Raw genomic sequence first — 27,776 nt, 5'->3', positions numbered from 1 at the left:
ATTTTATGAAGTTTGAAAAATGAGTATTTTTTTCCTTTTCTTTTAAATGCTTACAGCAGCTTGGAATGTGATGTGACATGTGTACCAATTTTAATATTAAAGAAAATGTATTTTGAGGGAGAGTGTTCAAATGCTAATTTAATTCAGGTGATTTAAAGATGTGCTAACAACTGGTGTACATTCTAAGAAGCCTGACACTAGGCAGTTTTGTTTTTGTGGGCATGTACAGTATGCTTGCACAGCCTAGGTGGTATACATCTGGGCTGTGTAGTTTAGGCACCACAGTGTATGGCACCTGTTCCGGTTTAAAATGTCACTATGATGTGATGTCTTATTGTGACTATTTCTGAGCTAGTGTATGATACTAAGCAACTTCACATCCAACCTCTAATCCCAGGCTCATTTGTACTGGACAAGGGTAAGGTCAGAGTTGCTCTGTTCCTCAGCCGCCCTGCACTGCAGTGTCTTTATTTTAGAGTTCTAGATTGGCAGGTGGTCTGCACACTTGCAGACAGTGCTGTGTGGGAGTGCCTCTACCCTTGCATTTTATATGTGCTTAATCTGAGGAGTCTCAAACAGTTTATTTTCCTCACTTTGTTGGTCTTTAAAAAATTATTTATTTATTTTTATTTTATGAGTATTGGTTAGTGCTTTGCCTGCATATATTTCTCTGGTGTGTAGGAGGGTGCCCTTAGAACTGGAGTTACAGACAGTTGTAAGCTGCCCTGTGGGTACACAGAATTGAACCAGGGTTTTCTGGATGAACACCTTGTGCTCTTAACTACTGAGCCATCTCTCGAGCTCCCTACTTCATTGGTCTTAATCAGTGGATCCTATCTTTTCGGTGTCAGCTTATGAGTTCCCTTTCGTTAATACATTTTTTCTTCTTTAGGAATGGGTTGTAATTGGACAAGTTGACATGGAAGCTCTGGTTGAAAAGCACCTTTTTACTGTGCAGGATTGGGAGAAAAATTTTAAAGCACTGAAAATAAAAGGGAAAGAGGTTGAACGGCTTCCCAGGTATGAGAAGTTAATGTGCTTGTGTCACATAATAGTTTTGATGTGGCTGTTAAGAGGACTTCTTTAAGACATAGATCTCTGTGAGTTTGAGGCCAACCTGGTTTACATAGTGAGTTCCAGGACAGCCAGAGCTACATAGTGAGACTCTGTCTCAAATAAAACAAAAACAACAAAACAAACAAACGAGTACCTCTTTAATGCAGTCAGCTTACTTCCTCTAGATCTCAGCAGACACATCCCAATTACTCTCTGGGTAGCATAGTGCAAGGGATGGGAGAAGTCTTTGGTCTAGGGCCTGTTTGCTGACAGCTGGTTGGTAGAACAGATTGGAGGACAGGCCTCATTCAGCTACAGGATGGGGAGCTAATATTTAACACAGAGTCAGGTAGAGCTTGAGGCCAGTTTGGTCTACAAAGTGAGTCTGAGGCGGCCAGGGCTACACAGAAAAACCCTGTCTCAAAACCCCTTCCCCAAAGTAAAAAGAAAGAAAAAGAATCCAAAACGTGAGTATAGAGATCCATCTAGGCCCTGCTGTAAATGTGGACATAGCCTGTGAGGGTAATTTGATAACCCAGCTTTGTGAGAATGCAAGCCCCTGCTGTCTGAAATTTTACCTGCTAAAGCTGTTTTGGCAATGAATTCCATGAGAATGAACATGTTACTTTATGAAAGACAGCATCTCCTTATATCAACTTAGTCTTTATTTTAGTAAGTTTTGGGTGAGCATTTATAACAGGAAGAACCTCACATAAGTACAGGCAAGGTAAGAAGATCCCTGAGACCGAGGTGCTCACTGTGGTAGTGCAGCAAGTGTGCTTGACGAAGAAGCCAAGTCCGCTGAGGGCCGAGTAAGGGTTCTGTCGTTTGGTGGCTCAGCAGCTGCTTGACTGTGGAACAATTTCAAATTATGAACCTCCATTTCATCTGCTTTAAAAATACTTGCAAAAGAAGTAAAACTTTTAAGGATTATGTGGAGTAATTTACCTATATATTACTGGTACAGACTCTGTTTACAAACGTTACTAGTTTGTAACTGCTGTTAATACTGAATGGAATTGTGTTCTATGTTAGACATTGAACTAAGTATAGGGATTCAGAGGGCATTTACCTCTGCTTCGATTTGGGACAAAATCAGAGGAAGTTTTGTTAGGGTGTAGTAAGCCTGAGCTTTTGAGATATAGAGATGGTTAATGTATCATGTCTCTCTACCTACCTGCCTGGTTATTTTTATGGTACAGAGGACCCAGCACCTTGTACACGTTAAGCACTTGTTCTACACCCCCAAGCACTTTTACTTTTTATTTTAAGACCTGTTTCCATTAAGCTGTACAGCGTGTCTTGCAATTACCTGTCATCCTGCCTTATGCTCTTGAGTGCCTGGGACTGTAAGCAAGTGCCACCAGCACCATGGATTCACGTGTTAGCTTGTAGCTTGTTCATAATTAATACTTAGCTAATACATTGGCATCTGGCTTAAACATTTCCTTAGGACTGGGTGTGGTGGCATCTGTCTGTAATCCCAGCAGTTGGGAGGGAGCAAAGGAGAATCAAGAATGCAAGGCTGTTCTTGGCTATTGAGAGAAGTTGAAGCTAGCAATGGCTATGTGAAAGTAAAAAGAAACTGAATTAACCTTTTTTTATTTTTTAAATTTTTTTATTTTTTGAGATTTTAAGGTAATTTACATCATTTCCCTTACATTTCCTCTCTCCTAACCTTCCCATATACTCCTCGTAGCTCTCTTTGAAATTCATAGCCTCTTTTTTCTTTAGTTGTGGTTGTTGTTGTTGGTGGTGTTGGATAGCATATCCCAGACTGACCTTGAACTCACTTTGTAGTCAGGATGGCTGCAAACCCTTGAGCCCCCTCCCTCCACTTTCCAAGTGCTGCTATCTGAGTGCTGCTATGCCTGGTTTACTGTGAGCATTTGTGCTTTCACCAACATTTCTAGAATTTCCATTTGCCTACAATTGAAGATTAAATTAAAGTTAACTTCTTCTGTTTTTATCAATTTTATAGGTGTAAAATTTAATTGTCTGACTTTATTGTTTAGTGTCATAATAATTTATATTCATTCTATAGTCTGTCTATGTTTATTTTCTTACCCTTGTTATTTGTATGTTGGCTATAGGATAATTTATAAATATGAAATAAACATATACTGAAACAATTATAACTTGTAAATATTTTAACAAATTCTATTGCTGGAGCTTTAGTCATTCATATTTTTTTAAAAATGAACATAGTCCATGATTAAAAATTATTGCTTTAAGCCAGGTGTGGTGCCTATAATTCCAACACTCAGGACAGGAGGCTGAGGCAGGAAGATTTTAAGTTTGAGGCCAGACTGGAAGACCTTGTTTAATATATATATATACATGTATACATATGTATGTATCAGTCCATTTAACAGGCAAACAAAATTAGTGCTAAATAGACTTACTCACCTAAGTTGTGTGTAGAAGGCATTTTTTTGGATTACATTTATTATATGTGCTCTCAAAGATTATGGTCACACTTTGGTGGAATTGTTGACACATGTTCTACACCCGTGATAATAACCTGGACTCTCATGTTCACTGGCCCTCAGTACTGTCAAGGTGGACTGTCTGCACATCAACTGCAGCCCTGTGAAGACAGTGATCGATGACCTCATCCAGAAGCTGTTCGATCTGCTTGTCCTCTCCCTGAGGAGGTCCATCCAGGGTACAGCCCTTTGCAGTCCCATTCTCACTGTGCTTTGCTTGTAGAGCCATGGTTTCTATAGTTACAAATACAAACTTCAGTTACAGGTTAAAATTGAGCTAGAATAGCTAATTAAATAAAATGTACTCAATATTATAACTTTAAGAAAGTAGAATGATTCTTACTCATTCCTAAAAGGCATAAAAATTTCAGACAGGTTTGTTATTTGAAGGTGAGCTAGTATAGGTTTGTGGCATGTAATCGAGAAGAATAATAATTCTGACATAGTGTGTTCATCCTATTTCTCCAACTGGTAAGTTGTGGTATTTCAACATTGTTTAGAATGGTGGAAATGTTTCTGATTGTTAGTCAAGATAACTAGAAATGAACACATTTTAGGTTTTTTTTTCCTCAAAAATTTCATTAGTTTTTTTAGATGTGTAGCGTTTGACCTGTGTGTGTACCACATGTGCACATGGTGCCCATGGAGACCAGGAGAGCCTGTTGTTCTCTCGGACCGGGAGCTCTGAGGATAGAGAGCCTACATGTGGGTGCTAGGAACTGAACCCTGGTGTCTACAAGCGCAGACAGAACTCTTAGCTGCTGAGCTAGTTCTCCTGGCCCTTATCAAAACAATTTAAAGTGCAGTGTAGAACAACTAAACTCTCATGGGAACATTTTGTCTTATTCTGCTTTTCAAACATTAGTAACCTGAAAGCAAGTGATAGTTGAGAATGTAATACACTTTATGTAGTGGTTACTTCTGAGGCTTCCTGATTTAGAAATCATGTCACTGGGTGTTATTTTGGTGGTAATAATGATGTATCATCTCTTTCAGCTCATATTCATGAAATTGATACATTTGTTACTGAGGCTATGAAGGTCTTAACAGTTATACCTCAGTCTGTGGAAGAAATAGGTGATACAAATTTACAGTATAGTAACCTGCAGGACCGGAGGCCAGAGGTGAGAATGCAAACCAAAGCAATTGTCAGCTTCACATTGTAGAGATGTGTAAATTAGGTATTTTATGTGACTATGTAGACCTGTGTAATCTCAACATTGTGAAGAAAGAAGTCTATACAACGCGGTCCAACCTGGCAGCTCATGATTGGACTCAGGGTGTAATGAGATAGTATCAGTGGTACTTTGTATTAATTTCATAGGTATTTGCAGCCTTTTTTATGACCTCATGTATTAGAATAACAGCAATCCATACTCATGTTTTCAGAATTGGAATCTTAATGTGTGAAATAAAAAGTTAGAACAGAGTTAGAAGAGACATACATCAGAAAAGCTTACAATTAAAGATGGGAGGTGAGACTGCTAAAAGCAGAGTCCAGAAGGCCAAGTCAGCATTGCAGGACATTTAAATGATTAAAGTTTTCTTCAGACCAAGAAAGAAGAAGATTCTAAATTAGTTTGTAAAGTTTTCAGAAAAAGTGAAAAAGTCATCTTAGTGAGTGCTTCCAGTCCTTTTTTCAGTATAATGTACCTTATGTCCCATGTATATATAGCCACTATTATGAAGACATTCGTCCTTTATTGTCCTGCCTTCAGGGCTCTGATCATGAAGGGTGCTGAACTTTGACAAAGGCCTCTTCTGCATCTATGGAAATAACCATGTGATTTCTGTCCTGAGTGTGTTTATGTCCTTGGGTGGCTGATCTTGGGTGTCAGCTCGACACACCTGGGAGGAGGGAGCTCTGATTGGCCCATGGACTTGTAATGGGTCATTGCCTATTGATACAGAAGGGCCCAGCCCTCCGTGGAATGTACATCCCTAAGCAGGTGGCCTGGGCAGTTTTAGAAAACTGAGCCAGTAAGCAGCATCCTCCTTGGCCTTTGCTTCCAGCTTCCCACCTTAAGCTCCTGCCCTGGCTTCCATAGGTGAAGGACTATCTTTTGGAAGTGTTGCATGAAGTAAGTCCTTTCCATCCCATGGTGCTTTTGGTCAGAAGTGTTTAAACACAGTGAGAGAAATCAACTGAGGACAGCACTGTATGGCCTTTACATTTTTTAATCTGTTAAACTCTCCCTGTGTCTCTGGAATGGAACCTAGATTAATTCTAGTGTATAATTAAAAAGGATGGTGTTGGATTCAGTTGGAAAATATTTTCCTGAGTATTTTCATGTCTTTGCTCATCAGGAAAATTAGTCTTTATGTTTCTTTTTCTGTTATGTCCATATCTGGTTTTGGTATGAGACACACCTTTATTTGCTTGCTTTTTTGATGACACGTGGATGGTCTCCATTGTCCACAGTGGCCTGAGTTTACCTTTAGTGGAGTATGACCATGAACTTGTGATTCTCTTGCCTTTACCTCTCCATGACTGTTTTTTTATTTCCTCTACATTAAGGTGTGTTTCTCATACTTAGCAGTAAACACCAGAAACCTCATAACTGTGACCATAACAAATTATTTAAAAACAAATCCTTTTAAAATTTCATCTCATTTTAAAATAAAAAACCATATAATAAAGTAATGGATTCAGAAGAGGGTGATAAAATGATTCATTGCTTCTTTTAACCCTCAGATTTTGCCCTTGTTTCAAGAAGCTGAAGACAAAAACAGGCTTTTGCGAACTGTGGCAGGTGGAGGGGTAGAGATGGTTAGCAATTTGAGAGCCAAGTGGGACAAATTCGAGCTGATGATGGAAAGTCACCAACTTATGATTAAAGATCAGGTGAGACCCTTTGAGCCATGATGGCTGCATCTATGTCAATATAGCCCAGTGTTAGGACTTCAGTGTTGCTACTGAAATTGACCTAACTCAGTTCTTTTCATAATGTCTTCATGCTTTGTAAAGATGACACTTTCACATGCAGCATCTTCTTGACATCATTTCTCTACAAGCTAGAGTGATGGCTCTGTGTGCTGCGATTGTGCCGAGGCCCACGCCTGCTGAATTAAGTTCCTGCCATGCCTGTTGTCTAGGCTGTTTTACTGTTCCTTTGTGGGAAAGAGGGAGGAGGACAGGGCACCTCATGGCTCCTAAGGCACAGCCTGGGGTCGCACACACCTGTCTTCGCCCCAGATCTTACTGGCTGCTTAGTCTTAACTCACAGGTGGAAAAGACTGAGCAATAGTTTTCTTAGTCAAGAGTGTGTGCTCAGGCACAACAACAGGGGTCTTTGAGATTTTTTTAAATTTAATTTTTATTTTTGTTTTATGTGTGTGGATGTTTTGCCTGCGTGCATGTCTGTATGCCTGATACTCCTGGGGGCCCAAAGAAGGGGCTGGATCTGCTGGAACCGAAGTCACAGATGGCTGTGACCACCATGCGGTGCTGAGAGTCCCTCGTTCTCAGGAAGAATAGCCATCCTTCCAGCCCCTAAACTATTTTTAAAATGGCATTGCTTTTGTTGGTAATTGTAGGTGTGCTGTGAACTATAGGAATTGTTCAGTGTTCATAGCTGACACTCATTTCTCATTATTATAAATTTATATTCAATTTTTTGTTTATAAATTATTTTATTTTAGTTCGAATTGATAAGATAAAAACAATCTTTCATTGTTGACATTTTTCTCACTTTTAAACAAAAATGCAGAAAATGATAATGTAAAAAAAGTTGAGGTTTTTCCTCTGTGCTAAGACCTTTGAACTCTGCCGCCCAGATCGAAGTGATGAAAGGAAACGTGAAGTCGCGCCTGCAGATCTACTACCAAGAACTGGAGAAGTTTAAGGCTCGCTGGGACCAGCTGAAGCCCGGGGATGATGTCATTGAAACTGGCCAGCAGAACACCATGGATCAAAGTGCAAAATCTATAAAGGAGAAAAAAATCGAGTTTGATGATCTGGAAGTCATAAGAAAAAAGCTAGTGTAAGCGTTTTTGTGTGTGTGTGTGTGTGTGTGTGTGTGTGTGTGTGTTGAATTCAGTATGCTTATCTTGAAAAACATTTTATGCCTTTGTCCTAGGCTTCCTAGATAAATTACAGCTGTTGTTGAAGACCTTTCTTCATAAACCTTAGAAAAGTCAGGACTACAAGTAACCTGCTAGACCACTGCCTTCTTAGGGGCCATGGTCGAGCTATAGAAGGACATAAAGACAAGTTCCAAAAAAGGACTCCAGAGAGATTAAAATACTAAACTAGTTTACAGATTAACTTAAGATTTAATTGTAATATTAAGAATTTAATTATAAAATTAAGAATTAAATTGTAATATTATTGTTTTCCACTCATCTTATTTAAAAATAGAATACTTCAGTTGGGTTCAGGGACTCATGCCAGCACTGGGGGAGGAAGAGACAGGTGGATCTCTGTGAGTTCGAGGCCAGCCTGGTCTACAAAGTGAGTCCAGGACAGCCAAGGCTACACAGAAAAACTCTGTCTTGAAAAAACAACAACAACAAAAGAATACTTTTAAGAAAAATAATGCTAGTGCCCTTTTCAAACTGAATCTGGGAGTTAGGGAGATGAGCACTTGTACAAGCAATGGGGATATGTCTGAGTCCTCAGCTCTCTCACAGAGATGATGTGTGGCTTGTGCAACAGTAGCTCATGATGTTCAGAGTGCGCACGTGTGTGTGTGTGTGCGCGCGCACACACACACACACATGAATCCAGTTAAACAAATAATAAGACATATAGGAAAAATGATGCTGACTCATCTTAATGGTCACAGCACGTATTAGATTTGTGCAGTTTTACATATGGTGTATTGGGGTAAATGCAGCCCTGCGATGAGTGAGTAGACGTTTTCTATCATGCATTTAGGTGGTGTTATGATTAGATTAAGAATATCTTATATTCACCTGATGAGATGCTTTGTCAGATCATAGATGTATAAAGCAAACATTTATGTAGATATTATAAACATAAAAATATCTTGACATTACTATCTTTAAATGATACCTTAAAATAGCACCCATAGTTTGAGTAAAGTAAAATTGCACATAAAGTTGTCTCTGCGTATTTCAGCTGCAGAATGTGGTTATGTAAATTGATCACTGAGAGCTTTTCTTTTTTTTTATAAATTCAGTATCTTTATCTTTATCTTTGTAGTGAGGACTGCCGTCATTTTGGACTGGAAGAGCCCAACTTCTCTCTGGCTTATAGCATCTCTAACGACATAGAGAGCTGTGCACAGATCTGGGCTCTTTACGAGGAGTTCCAGCAAGGACTCCAGGAAATGGCCAGTGAAGATTGGATTACTTACCGGTTTGATTCTAAAGCAATATTTATGTTCTTGTAATTTACTCACTTTTGGAGGAAGTGTGAACTTTAACAAGTGTTCATGTTCTTTCACAGGACTAAGACATACCTGTTTGAGGAGTTCTTGATGAACTGGCATGAGAGATTAAGGAAGGTTGAAGAACATTCAGTTATGACAGTGAAGCTGCAATCAGAAGTGGACAGATATAAAGTAGGTTGTTTTCTTTACTCTGATTCTTAAAGATGATGCTTGGAGCTATTGCTATCTTTTTATTATTTAGTGTCTGAAACATAATGTAAATTTATTTTTCAATTAAGTTATTTCCTTATATGAAAAAGGAAAATAACATAAAGTATAACATATTATAGATATTTTTACTACCAATTAGAAAGCAATGTAACTATGGAATTTAAAGTTTTTATTTCTGTATCAATAGTGACTACACATAGGATCTTGTGCAATAATGGGATAAAGCCTAAGGCCAGGCAAATGCTGTACAGCTGAGCTATACCCAGTAGGACTTGGAGTTACTGTTAGAATGTTTATGTATCCTAGAAAGCAGGGGTATATTCTGTCATGTTTTAAAACATAATAAACCACAAATGGAATATGCAAGTGTTTACAGTAAAGTTTAATAAAGAACTTTATATAATTCAAGACTTTGATTGCAAGATTATTAAATAGCTAATTGAAATTTTGAGCATTAAGATGAAAGTGAATAACCTATATTTTGCTAGGACACAAAAATGTGTAAGTCTGTTTTTTACTTTCTTTTTCTTTTTCAAAAGATTATTATTCCTATCCTGAAGTATGTGAGAGGGGAACATCTTTCTCCAGACCACTGGCTTGACCTTTTTCGTCTGCTTGGACTTCCTCGAGGGACCAGCCTGGAGAAATTACTGTTTGGTGACCTGCTCAGAGTCGCTGAGACAATTGTGGAGAAAGCCTCAGACCTTAAAGTGAGGAGTGGGCTCTGCTGGTCTGATCTTCAGTACCCGTCCTTTCCTTCTGTGAAGCTGCTGCCTTGCTCTGTTGTTCCATCATTAGCAGTTGGGAATGCATCATACCTGTTTGGACCTGTTAGATGAGGCTGTGGAAACACTAGTAGAGCCTCTCTCTAGAGAAGGAAAACGTGAACTATTAATACTTATTTAGAGGAGGAAGTCAGCTCCATGAAAAGTGCTAGCAGATAAGAGTCTGTGCAGTGTTGCCGGTCATGTGGACTACTGTGTGTAGGAGCCAGAGGACAAGACGCCCCGCAGGTTACCAGGGCTGGAAAGTGTTCCAAGGAAAACAGAATTGCACAGTTTTGTCAGCAACTGTATGTTCTGTTTTTGGCCACTCCAAATAGGAAGCTTTTGATGCTTTATTATTTTATTTCCTATAAAAATATGAAGCTTTATGTTTGTTAACAATCCTAGAACTTACTTGTTAATCTGTGTGATTATGGCATGAATCCTGCACAGAGAAACTGTAGTTGTTAACCATATAGAAGCAAAAGAATTTAAGTAAGGTTTTCAGAATGTTCTGATTCTTCTGTTCTCCCAAACCTACCTACCTACCTACCTACCTATCAATCTATCTATCTATCTATCTATCTATCTATCTATCTATCTATGGTTTGTTTGTTTTTGTTGCAGTGTAGATTGGCATAGTCTCATGCAATTCTAGCCGGCCTTACACTGTGCTGCTGAAGAGGACATGGGATTCTTTGATCCTCCTGCCACCATCTCCCATGTTATAGACATGTGTGGACCACCATACCCCACTAAAGTATATTCTTATGATTTATTAATGAGGTAATTAATTTTGATGTAATAAGTATAACTCATTTGTGTTAATAGGATTTAAACAGTCGGGCACAAGGGGAAGTTACCATCAGAGAAGCTTTGCGCGAACTTGACCTGTGGGGAGTTGGAGCAGTGTTCTCCTTGATTGACTATGAAGACAGCCAGAATCGAACCATCAAGCTCATTAAAGACTGGAAAGACATAGTGAACCAGGTTGGAGACAACAGATGCCTCCTTCAGTCCTTAAAAGATTCTCCATATTACAAAGGATTTGAAGATAAAGTATCAATTTGGGAAAGAAAACTTGCACAGTTAGACGAGTACCTGCAGAATTTAAATCATATCCAGAGAAAATGGGTGTATTTGGAGCCCATTTTTGGACGTGGAGCTTTGCCTAAAGAACAGACACGCTTCAACAGAGTTGACGAAGATTTTAGGTCAGTACAGCTCTGTAGGAAGAGACACATAGCGATTTTACTCACGCTGTAAAGTACTTAGTATAAGTGACTCCCTTCACCTCCCTGGGGCCCCGGGACTATTCAGTTTGTTTTGTAGGCAGCCCTTGTCCAGTGCTGCTCTCCTTTTCCAGTGGTTTATTTCTGAAGCACTTTGGTCTGGTCTGTCCCTGTCTTTCCGGTCCTTCATCTGTGTACTTATGGCTCTTCTCCTATTTCCTGTGTAGTAGGAAGACTCCCAGAGGACTAAGAAAGGCCTCTGTCATCTTCACTAGTGGCAGACTCATTTCTTTCTGTTGGCTGAGATCGTGCATGTACTGCCCGCCCATTTTTTTTTTCTGAGCTTTAAAACTCCAAATACTGTCAGGCATCAGGCCCCAGCTCACAGCCAGCCCTGCTTACCAGTGTTCCCTCTCTTCCTGCCTCAGTAAGTTCTGCCAGCTGCCTGTTTCTTGCAAAACACAAGGGCATCTTGGTGTTTTTCCTTTCCTTCAATTCCAAATCTAGTTAGGTTTTCTATGGCTGTCATGAAACACATGACCAAAAAGGAAGTAGGAGAGGAAAGAATTTATTTAGCCTACACTTCTGCAGCACTGTTCTTCATTAAAGGAAGTCAGGGCAGGAACCTGGAGGCAGGAGCTGATGTGTGCACCAACCACGGAGGAGTGCTGCTTACCTTCTTGCTCCTCATGGCTTGCTTAGCCTGCCTTCTTATACAGCCCAGGACCACTAGCCCAGGGATGGCACGCCCACAACGGGCTGGGTGAGAAAATGCCTTATAGCTGGGTCTCATGGAGGCATTTCCTCTACTGAGATTTCTTTCTCTCTGCTGACTCTAGCTTGTTGTCAAGTTGACACAAAGTCAGCCAGTGCACTTGCTTTTTAAAAATGTATTCCTGTAATTAAACGTTTTTTTGTATGTATGGTGGGTGTCCCATTGCACTAAGGTGGAGGCACATGTGCACTTTACTGCTCTCCTCCAGTGTCTTAGTTGCATGTGGCTGTTTCCCAGGACCTCAGCCAGAAACTCTGCCCTGTACTTAACTTTCTCTGTTTATTCATCATGCATATCTCAGCTTGGATCACTTCTCTAGAAAAGGCTTAAATTATATAGGGTGTTCTATTAATTACTGTGACAATACTTTTTACCTTTTTTCCTGATGCTTAATATACTTTAATTATTTTAAGGTACCACTTAATGTCCTTTTGTGTCACTGGACCATTAGTCCTAGGACATATGACATAATATTTACTGAATGAATGAATGAATGAATGAATGAAGAGGATTTATAATATTTGATGACAAAATTGCTGATATTAAGTTTAATATGGTTTATTAGAAGCATAATAAACTATTACCTATACATGTCCTTCTTTATTTGAAACAAGTAAAATTGTTTCCATTTAAGCCAGAAACCTTAATGTAAGTTTGAAAATTTTATTTTGTAGATCAATAATGATGGACATCAAGAAAGACAATAGAGTCACCACATTGACTACTCATGCTGGGATCAGAAACTCTCTGCTCACAATACTCGATCAGCTTCAGAGATGTCAGAAGTCCTTAAATGAATTTTTGGAGGCATGTTTGCTTGCTTTAAACTAAATTGTAACATACTCAGTATCTTAATTACCGAAAAAAAGAGAAAGCTTTTTTTTTTTCACTAGGAAAAGCGGTCAGCGTTCCCCAGATTCTATTTCATTGGCGATGATGATTTGTTGGAGATCCTGGGCCAGTCTACTAACCCATCAGTGATTCAGTCCCATCTGAAGAAGCTGTTTGCTGGTAGGAATCAACAACTGCTCAACAAATAGCTCTAGCTGCCTGCCAGCTACAGTGATATGCTCTTGACTAAACACAGTTTCTACCCTCAAAGTTCAGCAGTTGATGAAGCTAGTTAATGTTAGGGTCCAGGTGATCTGCTGAAGAAAGACCCCAAGGCAGCGTGCAAAAGCAAAGAGCGTTTTTATTCCAGCATGCTGGGATTGCCTCTCTCCTCTAGACGGCAACCCTGAAATGAGCACTTAGGCTCAATTTATAGACAGTGAGAGGGATTTGTGACAAACTTTGATTGGTCAGAATTGAGTCAGAGTATATGAGGGGACTCAGGGTTGGCTGCTTGTTTGGTTACTGGGGTTTTTTTTTTTTTTTGAGTCATTGAGATTTTGCCTCTTCCTTAGGATTTGGCCTTTAATTCGATTGGAGAGTGCCAGCTGTGCTCTTTTCCAAGGCCAAAAACATAGTATTTGGTCATTTTGTCCTGTAAGCTGATTAGCCATCCAAGAGCTGCCCATGAGTTATGGTTTTCCCAGGAATTGTTAGAAACTTGCCCTAGTCAGAGTGAAAACCTGAAGCCTGTCATGGAGTTGGTCTATTCAAGCAAACTGGGGTCTTTGTGGGGTCTGGGGTCCCTGGGGGAGGGTCTCCTCATTTCTCCCCTCTGAAGTGGTACCTGAATCAAATCCTTAATTCAGTTTTCATAGTGGGTACGGCAGAGTTGATCTAACCAGGAGAAACAGAACTAAGCGCCCATTTCCCCCTTATCAATGAGTCACTTCTCCCAGCTGACGTTAGGACCTTGTTATCAGGGACCAAATAAGGCTGAAATGCTAGTCAAAGGGTGGGCAATGGGCATTTATCAGGAGCATCTGGTTAGTTGATCCAGTTGAAAGAGAGGGAGCAATCATATTAGCCCTGGATGGAGTCTGTCAGCCAAGTAAAAATCTGTTGAGACAAAGACTAGGGAGAGAATTAAAATTTCCTAGTAATAGGGGGAGGTGGAAAATCCCAACACCTGGGAAATTTTGTATTTTCAGGAACAGGTAGGTATACTTATCTAGAGTTTATTTGATCTGTGGCAGATGGATCCAGGTCTTATGATTTTTTTGATTTTCTAAAGCTTACATGAATTTTAGTTTACAAAGGAAGTATATTAATAAAAAGCAGCTACCAGGTGTCCGTGAGGCAGCCGGTATCTGTGAGGCAGCAACACTAGGCTCATGTCTCTGAGACTAGTAATGAGGAGCTCAAGTCTCCATCCAGCAGACAAGCAGGGGGACACTGAATGATACGCAGTCAGTGCTGCACTAGCTTAGACGAGCTCTGTTGAACAATGGTAAAGTTTTATATATCTTAAAATAGCTTTTTAGAACCTTTAGACTTAACTTACGTTTATCAACCTTTAAACATTTTTTAGACGTTTAAACACTCTTTTTAAAAAAACTTGTATTTATCAACCTTAAACAACTTGTATTTATCAGCCTTAAAACACTTTTTTAGATACTTAGACAGTTTTTTAGATTCTCATAACTTAAAACATTTTTATCTCCAGACTTTATATAATCTTTTTAAAAATGTAGTTATTTATCAGGAGACATAGGCAGTTGATTACTGGGAGCAGTCACTTAAATGAAGGAATAATTAAAAATATGTTTATCTTTTTTATATGAAGTCTGTGAGTAAGGCAAACGTGTTTGCCTTTTAAATAAGAGGCCTAGTACCCAGTAGTTTTAACTAGCTACTAAATTGACTAATGAACTAACAGTGGGTCTAATTGTCTTGTAGTTGTCAAGCTGCCATTAGCTTAGCCATCAATGTGATCAGAGACCTGAGAAGGATGAACTGTAACCTAGATGAATTTACCAATCAGCCCACCATCTAGATAGTTGTCTCACCCAGACTTCTGTGGTTTTCACGGCACCTTGGGCAGAGGCAGTCTGGCCATCAGGCACAGGAGATGAGAGGCGATTTCTCTGGAAGAAGAACATGGGAGAGACTGACCTCACCTGAGTTTTAGCAAAGTGAGACAATAACTGTCCAGGTGTCCAGTTTGTCCACAGTTCAGGTTGGGCCCAGCAGCTGGAAAGGCTTTGGGGCCGTCTTGCCCAGTGGTTAGAACACCACAAACCATCGTTGAAGTCATCTGTTGTGCCCAAATCTTCTCAGATACCTTGGGGAGTTACTGCTAAGATTTGGGAAGTCTCTGTCACAAATATATTTAATGTTAAATATATTTAATGTCATATTCAGCAGGTCTCTGACAAACTTGAGGGTTATCACATCTGAGTTAAACAAACTCTGTCAGTCTTTAGTTATCTGCTTTAAAACCACATCATGTTTTTTTTCCTGACCAATCTCTCAAAAATGATTACAATTATCTACCATCCATTGAATAATCAAAAACTATCTATCCCATCTTGGGAATGAGGCATTGTTTTCTTTTTGTCTATTTCCTGGGTTTCTTGTTTATTTTTTTCTTTCTCTGTTATGTTATTTTATGTTCTTTCTTTGTCTTTTTTCTTTTTCTCTTGTATATGACAGATTTCTTTATACCAGATCTGTTGGTTGACTTCTATATTTTTATATATTACAACAGTTAGTATTTTATCATGTAAGGCCTGAACATCAATATTCAAACTGTTATGTAACCATCTTTGCTTAATCTAGTCATGAATAGTGTCATTTATTCATATAAATAAGAATATTGTTCTTTTTTCAGTTGACAAAGTGGAGCAAAGGAAGATCAGGCACAGATGCTACCCAATATGTTTCAGCAGTCATGGATGCATTTAACAGAGACAGCCTAGCAAGAAACAGCAATTGTAGTCACTTTTTATCTGAGATTTTATAAGCTTTGCCTTTAGTAGGAAGTTGGTTTTTTTTTGTTGTTGTTGTTTTGTTTTTTTGTCCTGTTTTTTTTTCTTCAGGTATAACCTGAGTATATGAAGATCCAGTGTTAACCTATAAGCAGATGTAATCTTTTATTTATAAAGATGTATCTCCTTTAATTTTTATTGAAAGGGACATGTGGCAGGCCGGCATTTAGCATTAAATTTTTTGTATGTTAGTTGTTTGAAAATAATCTTTCCTGCATTTTTATTAATTATCAGGCAACTGAGTCCCTGATATGACCACCAACTTATATCTTGTCATTATCTTTAACACTATGCAATAATCATTTACTTTTGTTTAATTTTTGAAACAAATATAGGAAGCCAAATAAAGCCTTCCCCTGCCCCTCAGCAATCAATCATGACAAGCACAGTCATGGATATTTTTAAAAATACAGTCATTCATGAGGCAACTGGCAATCTGCACATCTCAGTCATCCTTTAACAGTTCGCAATGAAATGACCACCATTGACTGAAGCCCCTTCAGCACCAAGATCCCTAAACACAGAGACTGGCCACTTTCTTGACCCCCCACATGACATATCACCACAGAGCACAGCAGTTCCCTGGATGCCCCAGTTTATTTCTTAATATTGCTATAAAAATAAGGAGGTTAAATATATGCCTTTAAATCTGTCTTTGCTAATCTGAATAGATCTTATGGGTCAGTGACCTTTTTTTCCTCTTGGGAGAAATTTTATATCCTGACAGACTGATAGAGTATTTTCACTTTTATTTATATAGAATTCGTTTGGCAGGGACAAATGTATGTTGTTCTAAAACACAGATAAGATCATTTTTGTTCTGGATAGGTGTTTCAGCCTTTTCTTGGTCAGATGTTTAATCATACCTACCCAATAACCAATAATTTGTAGGCAAGATATACAGAACACAGTAAATTTGTACATTTAAAACCAGTCAGAAACAACCATGTAGTAAAACAGACAAAACTTTTCTTACTTTTTCTAGCTATAGTTTCAGGGGAGAAGCATCTTGCCGCTTGCCTGGATAGCATATTAAAGTTTCCATAAATTTTATTTTTTTGTAGTATAACTCTAAATAGATCTTACATCTAAATGTTAAATGCTAAAGGGAGAACTTGTGGAAGATAATAGAGAAACTAGGGCTATCTGAGTTTGCCACCCTGCCCAGATATTTCTACACACAAGCCCCTGTTGCAAATGCACAGCCCCATAGTGAAATTTATGCAGAGCCCGTCGCCAAGGAGTCCAATGAGTAGCTGGGACTGAAAGGGACTGTAGTGGTAGCTTTATCTGGTCACTGCTTACCACTGAACCCCCGGAAAGACCCACCACACTGTCTCCCACTGCTCAGCCACCTATTCCTCCTGGTTGTGGGTAGGGAGCCTGCACTCACCATGTCAAGGCTTCTGGGCTTGCCAGAGCTCAGAGCACATCATTAGGAGTTCAGACAGCCTTGGGCTTGTTGCCTGTTTGATCCAAGCAGGAACCTTTCATCTTCAAGTGACTGGCTCCAAGGACAGAGCTAGTTTATCAATTTTTGCTGCCTCTTTCTCTGAGAATCTTTGAAATGAGTTAGAACTAACAGCCAGCAGATGAAGTTTAGCCTTTTTCTCAGAATATAAAATATAAAACAACATTTAAACAATTAAACAAATTTATAGACAGTAATATTACAGGCAGAAACAAAATTTGACATGACCATAAACAGACAGTCAGATGGGCAAGACAAACTGATACATCTTGAGACTTTGACAATAGATAACTGAGCAGATTCCAGGTGTTTCTCAGAGGGAACCTGAGAGGGGGTGGATGTAGTTTGACCCATAATTAAATCTTTTTAACTCTAAAAACCAAAGCAACAAGACCTCAAGCAACATTAAGTACTTTACCTCTAAAAACTGAAGCAACAAGACCTCGAGCAAGACACATGCACACACAAGAAATGCAAAAGAGTGTTCCAAGGAAAATGAAAGCAAAAACCGAACTCGGCTTCAGTGGGTCTAGGCCTGTGTGCATGGGGGGGAGGGAGGGGTGCGGGGGGGTGGGGGTGGGGTCGAGGGGGGGAAAGAGACCTGGTGCAGGTTAGGGCCTAGAGGAGAACCGTCGGACTCTCCCTGAGCCTGAGAAGAGCAGCTTCCTCGTGGCAGGCTGGAGCATCCTCTGCCTCCCGTGGCTGGAGGACTGTCTGCGTGTCTGAAGATAGAAAGGTGTTAAGTTAGGAGAATCTCAGAAATGTCTGAGGATCTAAACAGGTTTTTAAAGCATGATAAATACAAGTTATTAAAAAGAGTTTTAAAGGTCTAAAAAATGTTTAAAGATTGATAAATATAAGTCTAAAGGGTCTAAAAAGATTTTAAAATATATAAAAATTTAACATTAATCAATAGATTTCTAGCAATCAGCTCACATGACTAAAGCTATTTCCTGCTAATGAATTTATCTATTCACTGTTTGAGCTTTTGGATTGCTGAAGTTTTGGATTAAGATGAATAAAACGATGGGGTTTTTTATGTATATACTTTGTTTTAAATAGATAAATATTTAGTTCAGAAAGTGTTTCTTTAGGCTTTATAGGAAACTTCCAGTCATACTAATAGATTGTGACGTTATAGTACACTTCCTGGAATGTATGAAAGTTAGGAGTTTGATGGATTGCTATGTGTTAATTGATAAGACTGTCTAAAATTCTTCCTGGGAAGTGATGAAATTGAATGAATAAACACATACAATCCAGGTATCTATATAAATAGTAGAACAATCAGTAAATGGTATTATGGTTAGATGTTAATAAAATATTTAAAATTAGCCAGGTGGTGGTGGTGCACACCTTTAATCCCAGCATTTAGGAGGCGGAGGCAAGTGGATCGCTGTGAGTTTGAGGCCAGCCTTGTCTACAAAGCAAGTCCAGGACAGCCAAGGCTACACAAAGAGACCTTGTCTCAAAAAACAAAACAAAAAAAATTAATAATAAGATTACTCAGTATCTTTCCTTCGTTAAGATATTTAAATACAAGAATATACGACATATTTTCTACCATGTACATTATAGCCGTGTTGTATCTATTTGAGTATATATTGTAAGTGGTGTGTGTGCATGTAGCATAATCATCACTGTGCTGTAATGCCATTGGGTTTATGCTGCTGTTGTCAGTGCTGGGGATGTGGTCCAGAGCCTTGTGCTTGATGGCAGAGTGCTGTGCACCAAATTACATCCTCAGCCCAAGTGTTGCTGCTTTTGTATTGTAGGCATTAACAGTGTGTGCTTTGATGAGGAGTCAAAACATATAACTGCAATGAAGTCCCTGGAGGGAGAAGTTGTACCTTTTAAAAAGAAAGTTCTCCTATCAAACAATGTAGAGGTGAGCAGTTTCTCTTTCATGAAACAAACCACATGAAATGTATCAGTTGAGTCAGTTTTAAAGGTAGATTTGGTTAATTTAGGTCTTTTATGAAACTCATCCCTTATCTTCAAAACTGGCTTTGTTAGCTCCCAAAGTCGTGATACTACAGAGAGCATGGAGTTTCGATTTATGAAGTAAAGCAATTAATTCTGTAAAGCACTGTAGTTTTGGAGTAAAAAAGACTTGGATGTTACTCTTAGCTACATGTTGTGTCAGCTCTATGACTGAGAGGCCTTATTCTTACAGGGAAACGGGAATCTTAACTCTTGTTGCAAAGATGTTCTTTTGGAATTAAATGGAATACCTTGCCTGAAATGTACTAGGTAGTTTGTGAAACACTTAGTAAGTCTTAGTTGTTTTATTTTTTAATAAAAGTTTTATGAGATCACTAGTTGACACCAGGGGTAGTTTGTATCACTTTGATTTGTAATCTTCAGTCTGAGAACTTATTCCTGCTTAGGCGTTACCATTCTATTGGATTTCAAGTACTTAAGTCAGGTGATTGAAAGCACTGATGTTTGCTAAGTAGCTGCCACCTTTGTTTTGTGTGTGTTTTTTTCCTTTCTCATAGTTTGTTGGCACAGTGGGAGGAGGAGCTGAGATTCTAGGACACGGACTAGGTCAGTTATGGCAGCAAAGCAGAAGCCGAGACCTTGGGAGCTGTTGTGATTAGCAGAGCACCTCTATGGCCTACAGACAGGGTCTTCTACAGCACGGCCCAGCTTTGTGCCCATGTAGACCAGGCTGTAGTCCTGTCAGCCCCACTGCCTCTGTCTCTTGACCACACAGCCACTGCCGCACTAAGCTTTGGATTTTTAGGTTAGTTTCAGTGGCTTTGAAGTGTTTTCAGTACTGGCAAGTCCCTACAAATGAGTAAAAAGCCGGAGCTTAGAGTAAATTTAAGAAGTGAAGACCTACAGTTGTAGCTTTTGTGCATATTTTTTATAAGTATAAACTTTGATGTAGAAATTGATAGCTGCTGCTGTTTTTTTCTGCTATCATATGTCACTCTGTATGTGTGTAGGAAGGTAGTGGCAGTGCTGAGCGTCAAACCTAGGGCCTTATGCATGCTAGGCACTGTTCTGTCACTGAGCTATACTTCCAATACACTTTAAATTTTATTATGTTACTGAAACAAACCATCTTAAAAGGCAGCCATCCCAGTCCCTCCTGTGGTCCAGCCATCCTGATGAGGCAGCCCCTTCTGTGGTTGCACTTTTCCAGTCACTAGGTCACCAGGAGACTCAGCTAGTTGTTTGCGCATGACCTGTCCAGCTGGATCATAATGAGCTGGGCTTCTTTTGAAATGGTCATATAGGTTTTTATATCATTACCAGTCAGTGGTAGTCAGTACTGGGGGTGTTCACACTTAATGCTGTGTCAAGAAGTGAAACGAAACAAAGCTGTTTTTCTCAAAAATTTAAATAATAAAAAGTGATACACCACACAGTGCATTTGAGGAGTTCACACCCCCTTTCTGCACTGAAAGAATGTGGTCAGACATGGACTGTGTATTTATTTCATCACTCCTGCATATTATTTTCTCCATTCTCTTTCAGGCATGGTTGAATGATTTGGCTTTGGAAATGAAGCAAACTTTGAAACAGTTGTTGAAGGAATGTGTTACTGCTGGGCGAAGTTCACAAGGTGCCATCGACCCATCTCTGTTCCCTTCCCAGGTGAGAGGGTCTGTGTCTGGGCTATGATAGGCATGGGTCAGCTGGCTCAGATTAACTGGCATCTCTGCTGTTGGCCAGTACTTAGCAGTAATCCACACTCCTTTAAAAGCCTTGGTCTTACTTGCCTCCTTAGTGCAATAGGCAGCGCATCAGACTCATCGTAAAAGCTTTGTCTTCTGCCCTCAGCCCTGGGAGGATGAGCTGCACAGCAGCAGGTTATTGGCAGGTTCCGTTATTTCTTGGGGGAGAAAAAAATTGAGGTGGAGGGAATTAGGCAGAAGCTAACTTCCTGGCTTAGGTGGTGAGGCCATCGTCATTGAAGAAGAGGGTTTGTACCGCTGCTGCCTACCCCTCTACCCCTCTCATGGCATCATCTCAGAGGGTGGAGCTGGGAGGAACTTAGTTGAAATCACACTGAGCTGGAGTACTGGCTGGGAGCCTTAAAGCTAGGCCACATGGTTGGTTATAGAGATGGCCGCAAAATAATGTTAAGGGCATTGTATCCCTGCAACACTGGATCCTGGATACTGTACCTTCTAGACCTTGTTCTAGGCTGAGAATGATGGAGCACTAGAAATGACTGTGTTCAGGGTACCGCTTTGCTAAGGGTTTTGCCACATTCACATTAGCAAGTGTAGGTCATTCGAAGTTGAGCTCTTAGGTGAGCATTGAGATGTTGGGCAGTTCTCACAGAACGGTGTACTCAACATCCTGCCACCAAGCCTGATGACCTGAGTTTGACTCCTGGTGCTCACAGGGTGCAAGGAGAGAACTAACAATTGTAAGTTTATCTTCTGAACTCAGCTTGTGGGCTGTGTGGTGCACACACATGGATGGCCATGAACAGTATTGTCATTTTAAAAACAAGTGGTAGCAGAGGATCTATCTCAAGCCCTTCCAATGCAAACAAACATTCAATTGTTTCTCCTGAGAAGGTGGAAATAGTGACATCAGGATACCATTTCATGTGTATCTGAAGTTACTTTTTTCCTAAAATCTTTTAAGATTTATTGAATTTAGTCTTTGTCTTTCATTGTTCATAATTCTGGACCTGGTACTAAGGTAGTTTGAAAACTAGGTTTAAGCTTTAACATTTTTAGTAATAGTTGAAACAAAAACAAGGAGGCCAGCAGTTGTAATAATGTGCACTGGAAATCATCCTGAATCACAGAATACAAAATGACTCATCTTTACATTGTGAACTGCTTGAGCTTGTGTAGAACAGTCAGGGAAACTAGGGTACCATTGAATGTGGAAAGCCCTTTCCTTGGGTAAATTTAGCTTGTAGATACATATGTCTATATTTATTTTTCACTTTAATATTTAAAAGTGTATATATTTATATATTCTTTATATTACAGTGTGAAGATGGAAGATGCTAGCCAGCCCATGCTCTTGAGTTTTAATCTTCTTGGTATTGGTTTAGTAATGTAGATATGTGTTTGCAGGACAAAAAAGCACTGGTAGGACTTTATCCGTGTGAAGAATAATTTTTCTTCTTTAACAGATACTATGCTTGGCAGAGCAGATCAAGTTTACTGAAGATATAGAAAATGCCATCAAAGACCACAGTCTCCACCAGATTGAAACACAACTGGTGGCTAAGCTTGAGCGCTACACCAGTGTGGACACGAGCTCTGAGGACCCGGGGAACTCAGGTATGGAGCCTGGGAACTTTCTGTTGTATTCTGTCTTACCATATCTGTGATGTGTGCTTTTAACTACCGATCCTTCTTGCACATAGCTTAGATGACTCAGTGAATTATAGTAGACTTAAATCTCTCTCTCTCTCTCTCTCTCTCTCTCTCTCTCTCTCTCTGTCTCTGTCTCTCTCTCTCTCTCTCTCTCTCTCTGTCTCTCTCCTCTTCTCTTCTCTTCCCTTCCCGTCCCTGCCCTCTCTCTCTCTGTCTCTTTGTCTCTCTATCTGCTTTTTTTTGAGACAAGCTTGCTCTGTGTCCTGGCTGTCCTGGAACTCACTCTGTAGATCTGCCTGCCTCTGCCTCCTGGGTGCTGGGATTAAAGGTGTGCCACAATGCCTGGTTTATATGTAACTTTTTATCTTGTATTCAGAATTAGTAGATAGTACTTGAAGCGGAAACTTTACCGACATAAGTTTCTTTATCCTTCCCTCATGTTACGTTTATATACTGTGATAGTCCATGATGTTATAATTTTGGCTTTTAACTCTAAAATGTATTTTAAAGAGTTGAGATGAAAAGACTGATCGACTCCATTGTACCTTAATGCATACCCTTTCTGTGGTGGTTCTCTCAGTCCTCACACTCCAGAGTTCCTTCTGGTACCATTTTCCTCCAGCTCAGTAACTTTTAGATGTTTGTTTACAGTCAGTTGCAGTTAATACGCATCTTCCTAAGGATGTCCTGTTTCACCCTTGATTCTGAAGGGTATTTCCATTACTTCCAACATTTTGAAATATCATTCCGCTTTATTTTCACTTTGTGTTTTCTGACTAGTGATGGACAATTTGTTTGTCTATAAACAATGTTCTTATATATATATATTATATATGTTAAAGCAAATGTCATTTTTTTTTAATAAGGGGCATAAGTTGAGAGTTAGGGTTGGGAAGATGAGGAGTGAATCTGGAAGGAGTTGGGGGACAATGAGGGGTAAATGTAATACATGAACATCTTAAACATATCAAAAACATAAATCTCAAAGATTTAATGAGAGTAATTATATATATACATTTTTTTAAAAATTGAAGATAGAAAAAACTCTGGTTTGTAGTTTTAAGCTTAAAATTTGTTTTGTTTTTCACATTTTAAAAATTTTTTGTTGAAATTGTTCCCATTCATTTTAGAAGCGCCTGTACTTATAGAGTATTTGCTGCTGTTGTTTGAGGCAAGGCATCATATAAGCAGGGTAGTCTGCTGAGTGATCTGACAGTGCCTTCTCCCTCCCAGCCTTGCTGGAGAGCACTGTCTAAATTGTCCTTAAGGTCTTTCAGGGTTTCTTCTTTGGTAGAGGTGTCAGGAAATTGTCTCTTCTTACGTAGGTTCAGATGGTTTTGAGTCTTTGAGTGTTAAATAATTATGAACTATATTCTGGGCATTTCTTTCTTTTCTGTTTCCTTCTTTCTTTCATTTTTCTCTCATATAGTATATCCCAACTGCATTTTGCCTCTTTTCTGGGCATTTCTTATTGTTACAAGTGTCTGCTGGGTCCTGCTTGACTCTCAGGCACAAGTGGCCAGTTTTGATTTAGTGACCGAGTCATAAGTTCTGGGTTGTGGCTCCAGTGCCAGTCTCTCTCCAGACTGTGCTGTATGACTCCAGCCTGTGTGCGCTGTGTCCCCAACAGTGCTAAGTTCTTGAAGTGTCACCTGTCTTCTGTTGTCATCCCGGGATTTCTCTGCTTCCCTTTGGGTCCTGTGGCATTTTCATGTATTTATTCTTTTGTGTGCTCTGAATGTATCTGTTGTCTGTGCCACTCATGGGAGGACAGTGAGCAAGTATGGTTTGCCCTTTCCTCTTGGATTTTCGTTTTGAGAAAAGAAATTCTTTTCTCCAGAATTCCTCCTTGCATCATGGAAGAAGATGGCTTCTTGCTGGAGCTTTCTGCCCTTCCGGGTCCCAGTTGCCAGTGTTTTAAGGTTGTGAGACCTTTCTTGTCTCTCAAACGTTAGCTAGAGGGAGGTCTGCTGGATTTCTTTTCTGTACCAAGCTCAACTTCTGCCTATATAAGATGTGGGACTTGGTATTCCAAAGGAAAAACAGCAAAAGAGTGTGACTTTCCTGTTGGCCTGCTTAGCAGGCGTACTTCTGGCACGCATTCCTTACTTTTTGAGCCATAAGAGCCACTGCACGCAGGGTTTTCACTGCATTTACAGAGGGATAGGGGATGGTGTGCTTATTCTCCTGGGCTCCTCAGCTGACTAAATTTTATGCCTTTTGCAGTTTTTCCCATTTCTTGTTGACTTTCTGTTTTGCATAACTTGTTATCACAGTATTGGAGTCTATATTGAAGTCTTTTTTAAAATATATTTTATTAATTTATTCATATTATATCTCAATTGTTATCCCACCCCTTGTATCCTCCCATTCTTCTCTCCCTCCCGCTTTCCCCTTATTCCCCTCCCCTATGACTGTGACTGAGGGGGATTTCCTCCCCCTGTATATGCTCATAGGGTATCAAGTCTCTTCTTGGTAGCCTGCTATCTTTCCTCTGAGTGCCACCAGGCCTCCCCATCCAGGGGATGTGGTCAAATATGGGGCACCAGAGTTCATGTGAAAGTCATACCTGACTCTCCACTCATCTGTGGAGAATGTCCTGTCCATTGACTAGATCTGGGTAGGGGTTCGAAGTTTACATCCCGTATTGTCCTTGGCTGGTGCCATAGTTTGAGCAGGACCCCTGGGCCCAGATCTATCCATTATAATGTTCTACTTGTAGGTTTCTAGGACCCTCTGGATCCTTCTATTTCCCCATTCTCCCTTTCTTCTTATATTGAAGTCTTTTAGAGTCTTTCACATAGCACATATGTGTACATGGTGCAGTTCATACACTAACGTTGTGTCTTGTTTTTTATGTGTAGAATCAGGAATTCTGGAGCTTAAGCTTAAGGCACTAATTCTTGATATTATCCATAATATTGATATTGTGAAGCAATTAAACCAAGTTCAAGTTTATACAACTGACGACTGGGCTTGGAAAAAACAAGTTAGATTCTATATGAAAAGTGACCATACATGTTATGTTCAAATGGTGGATTCTGAACTTCAGTATACATACGAGTACCAGGTAGGACTTTTGGTAGAAGCGTTTGATTTTTCTGGATAGAAACTATTTAAAGGAAATTGCTATTGGAAAACATAGTATTTGTATTTCAGTTTTTTAAACTGTCTTTTGTTCAGAATTTGCAAGGTGCCATATAAGAATAAATGAAACATTATTCTACTTACAAAAATGTTGACATTACCTTTGTCACTGAATTCGCTGAGATATATCCTTCCCATGAGAAAGAATATTCCCATGAATATTTGTGCTGAGCTTCATATCATCTTTAGCTCAAGAGAGTTGTATACGGGCAACTCCAGTCAAGTAGTGGGGCGTGTGCATAGTTCCACACGCACTGTGTTTGCTGATTGATTGCTTCAATTTGCAAGGAATAGGATTTTTCAGATAAAAGACTTAAATCATATAAATGGTTCCAAAAAGTCCAGTTGTATCACTTGTGCCCTTTTCTGTCATAATCAGTCGTCAGAACAATCATGTTAGGGAGCACCTAAGTGACCTTCTTAAAGGAAATAACACCACAGTCCACAAATGGCTGAAGGAACAGGATATATTTTTTCCTGTAGCATAGAAAACGAAACTTTTGAAATTCATCATTTTAATAATTTTAAAGACCTTTTTACTTTGTGGTCTCAGGAAGTAAATTACATGAGTTAACAGATATGAAGTGGCATATTTCCTGTGTAATACATATCTGTTTGCTGAGGTGTTGTAATACTGCGCCCTCATTAAGAATGAAAGAGACTATTTGGAGCCCTGACCCTGCTCAAGTCTCCCAGGCTGTCATGAGATGTATGCTTAAGACTGCAGCTCTAGTCCAGCTTCCGCTTTTCAGACTTAGTTCACTAGGAAGAACTCTGAAAGTCTTCTGTGCTGAACAGTTAAACCTGTGTGCTGCGCATGTGCTTTCTGACTGGGATGGAGCTAACACCTCACTTCCCCATGTAGGGTAACGCTCCCAAGCTGGTTTACACTCCGCTGACAGACAAGTGCTACCTCACTCTGACTCAAGCTATGAAGATGGGGCTCGGAGGGAACCCCTATGGACCGGCTGGGACGGGGAAGACTGAGTCCGTGAAGGCGCTCGGTGGACTTCTTGGGAGACAAGTCTTAGTTTTTAATTGTGATGAGGTATGAAGGTGTGAAACCCTACAGTGTTAAATGGCTGGGCTATTTTGCTTGTGCATACATATGAAAGACTTGGTTTCAATCACTGGCTGATGGTGATGACTTGCTGAATTGTCTATGAAGACTGCAAACTCCTGGGCCTCTGTGGGCCTCTTCACCAGTACCGCAATTGCCAGCATCACAGGCATAATTACCACAATCCGTTTAAAGTCAGTCTAGATTTAATCAATTAAGCAAAAGTTTGGTTTCAATTAACAAGTAAGATGTATAGAGTTTGTACTTGGTATACTTCTCAAACTTAATAAGGAGAGTTATTGTGAAGAAACATTTTTAAATGCATAATGAGTGTTTTTATTATACTGGACAAAAAGATTTTTAGTAAGAACAATAAGGAAAAATAAACCCTAAATGTATCTTTGTGCTTTTAACATTCAGTGTAGGGTTTTTACTCTGACTTAAGAATGACTGCAATGACATCTTCTCTTTGTTCTGTGTGCCTTTGAGAATATTTCCTGAAGTAACTTCTTAGTTTCCCCCACCCTTACTCCCAGACTGTCCAGGCTGCACTGACATTAACCATTATTCTGTCCTAGCCTCCAGGAGCTAGGATTACAGCTGTGCACCACTATACTTGCCCTAATTTTTATTTTAAAGACAAAACAAAACAAAGTTGATGTTGGTGGGTGAAAAATTATTAGCTTATCTGCACAAAATATCATTATTACTAACACTAGAGATTTTCATTTTTAATGAAAACAGTTTTTTTAATGTTTTCAGGGCATTGATGTGAAGTCAATGGGTCGGATATTTGTTGGCTTGGTGAAGTGTGGAGCCTGGGGTTGCTTTGATGAGTTCAATAGACTGGAGGAAGCTGTACTGTCAGCCGTTTCCATGCAGATCCAGACCATTCAGGATGCTTTGAAGAACCACAGAACCGTCTGTGAGCTGCTTGGCAAGGAGGTGGGGACACCTGGTGTGACTTGGCCTCACTGCTGCCTCTGCTCTGTGACCTGTGTGACCAGCTGTGAAATGGCTTTTAGGTTTCT

The 27,776-nt window shown here is 39.6% G+C and overlaps 1 protein-coding gene across 2 annotated transcripts in view; it reads left to right on the top strand.

Moving 5' to 3' along the window:
• Positions 1 to 27,776, top strand: part of DYNC2H1 (dynein cytoplasmic 2 heavy chain 1) — a 181,813-nt gene that overhangs the window by 19,676 nt on the left and 134,361 nt on the right. The window contains exons 18-34 of one of the 2 annotated variants that reach the window (XM_084783098.1): positions 893 to 1,020; positions 3,609 to 3,724; positions 4,542 to 4,669; positions 6,241 to 6,390; positions 7,323 to 7,528; positions 8,713 to 8,868; positions 8,959 to 9,073; positions 9,652 to 9,822; positions 10,708 to 11,090; positions 12,558 to 12,690; positions 12,777 to 12,894; positions 19,011 to 19,123; positions 20,725 to 20,844; positions 22,352 to 22,502; positions 25,403 to 25,608; positions 26,551 to 26,733; positions 27,508 to 27,690. In XM_084783098.1, coding sequence (XP_084639224.1) covers positions 893 to 1,020; positions 3,609 to 3,724; positions 4,542 to 4,669; positions 6,241 to 6,390; positions 7,323 to 7,528; positions 8,713 to 8,868; positions 8,959 to 9,073; positions 9,652 to 9,822; positions 10,708 to 11,090; positions 12,558 to 12,690; positions 12,777 to 12,894; positions 19,011 to 19,123; positions 20,725 to 20,844; positions 22,352 to 22,502; positions 25,403 to 25,608; positions 26,551 to 26,733; positions 27,508 to 27,690 — 2,760 coding nt within the window. Of the gene's footprint in view, positions 1 to 892; positions 1,021 to 3,608; positions 3,725 to 4,541; positions 4,670 to 6,240; positions 6,391 to 7,322; positions 7,529 to 8,712; positions 8,869 to 8,958; positions 9,074 to 9,651; positions 9,823 to 10,707; positions 11,091 to 12,557; positions 12,691 to 12,776; positions 12,895 to 19,010; positions 19,124 to 20,724; positions 20,845 to 22,351; positions 22,503 to 25,402; positions 25,609 to 26,550; positions 26,734 to 27,507; positions 27,691 to 27,776 lie in introns of those variants that run through there. The other variant, XM_084783099.1, reaches the window with a different exon arrangement.

This window comes from Acomys minous (genome assembly GCF_964271855.1).
Source record: "Acomys minous genome assembly, chromosome: 5".
NCBI classification, from domain to species: domain Eukaryota; kingdom Metazoa; phylum Chordata; class Mammalia; order Rodentia; family Muridae; genus Acomys; species Acomys minous.
Note: the sequence above shows the minus strand (reverse complement) of the source record. Positions and strands in the feature narration are given on the sequence as shown.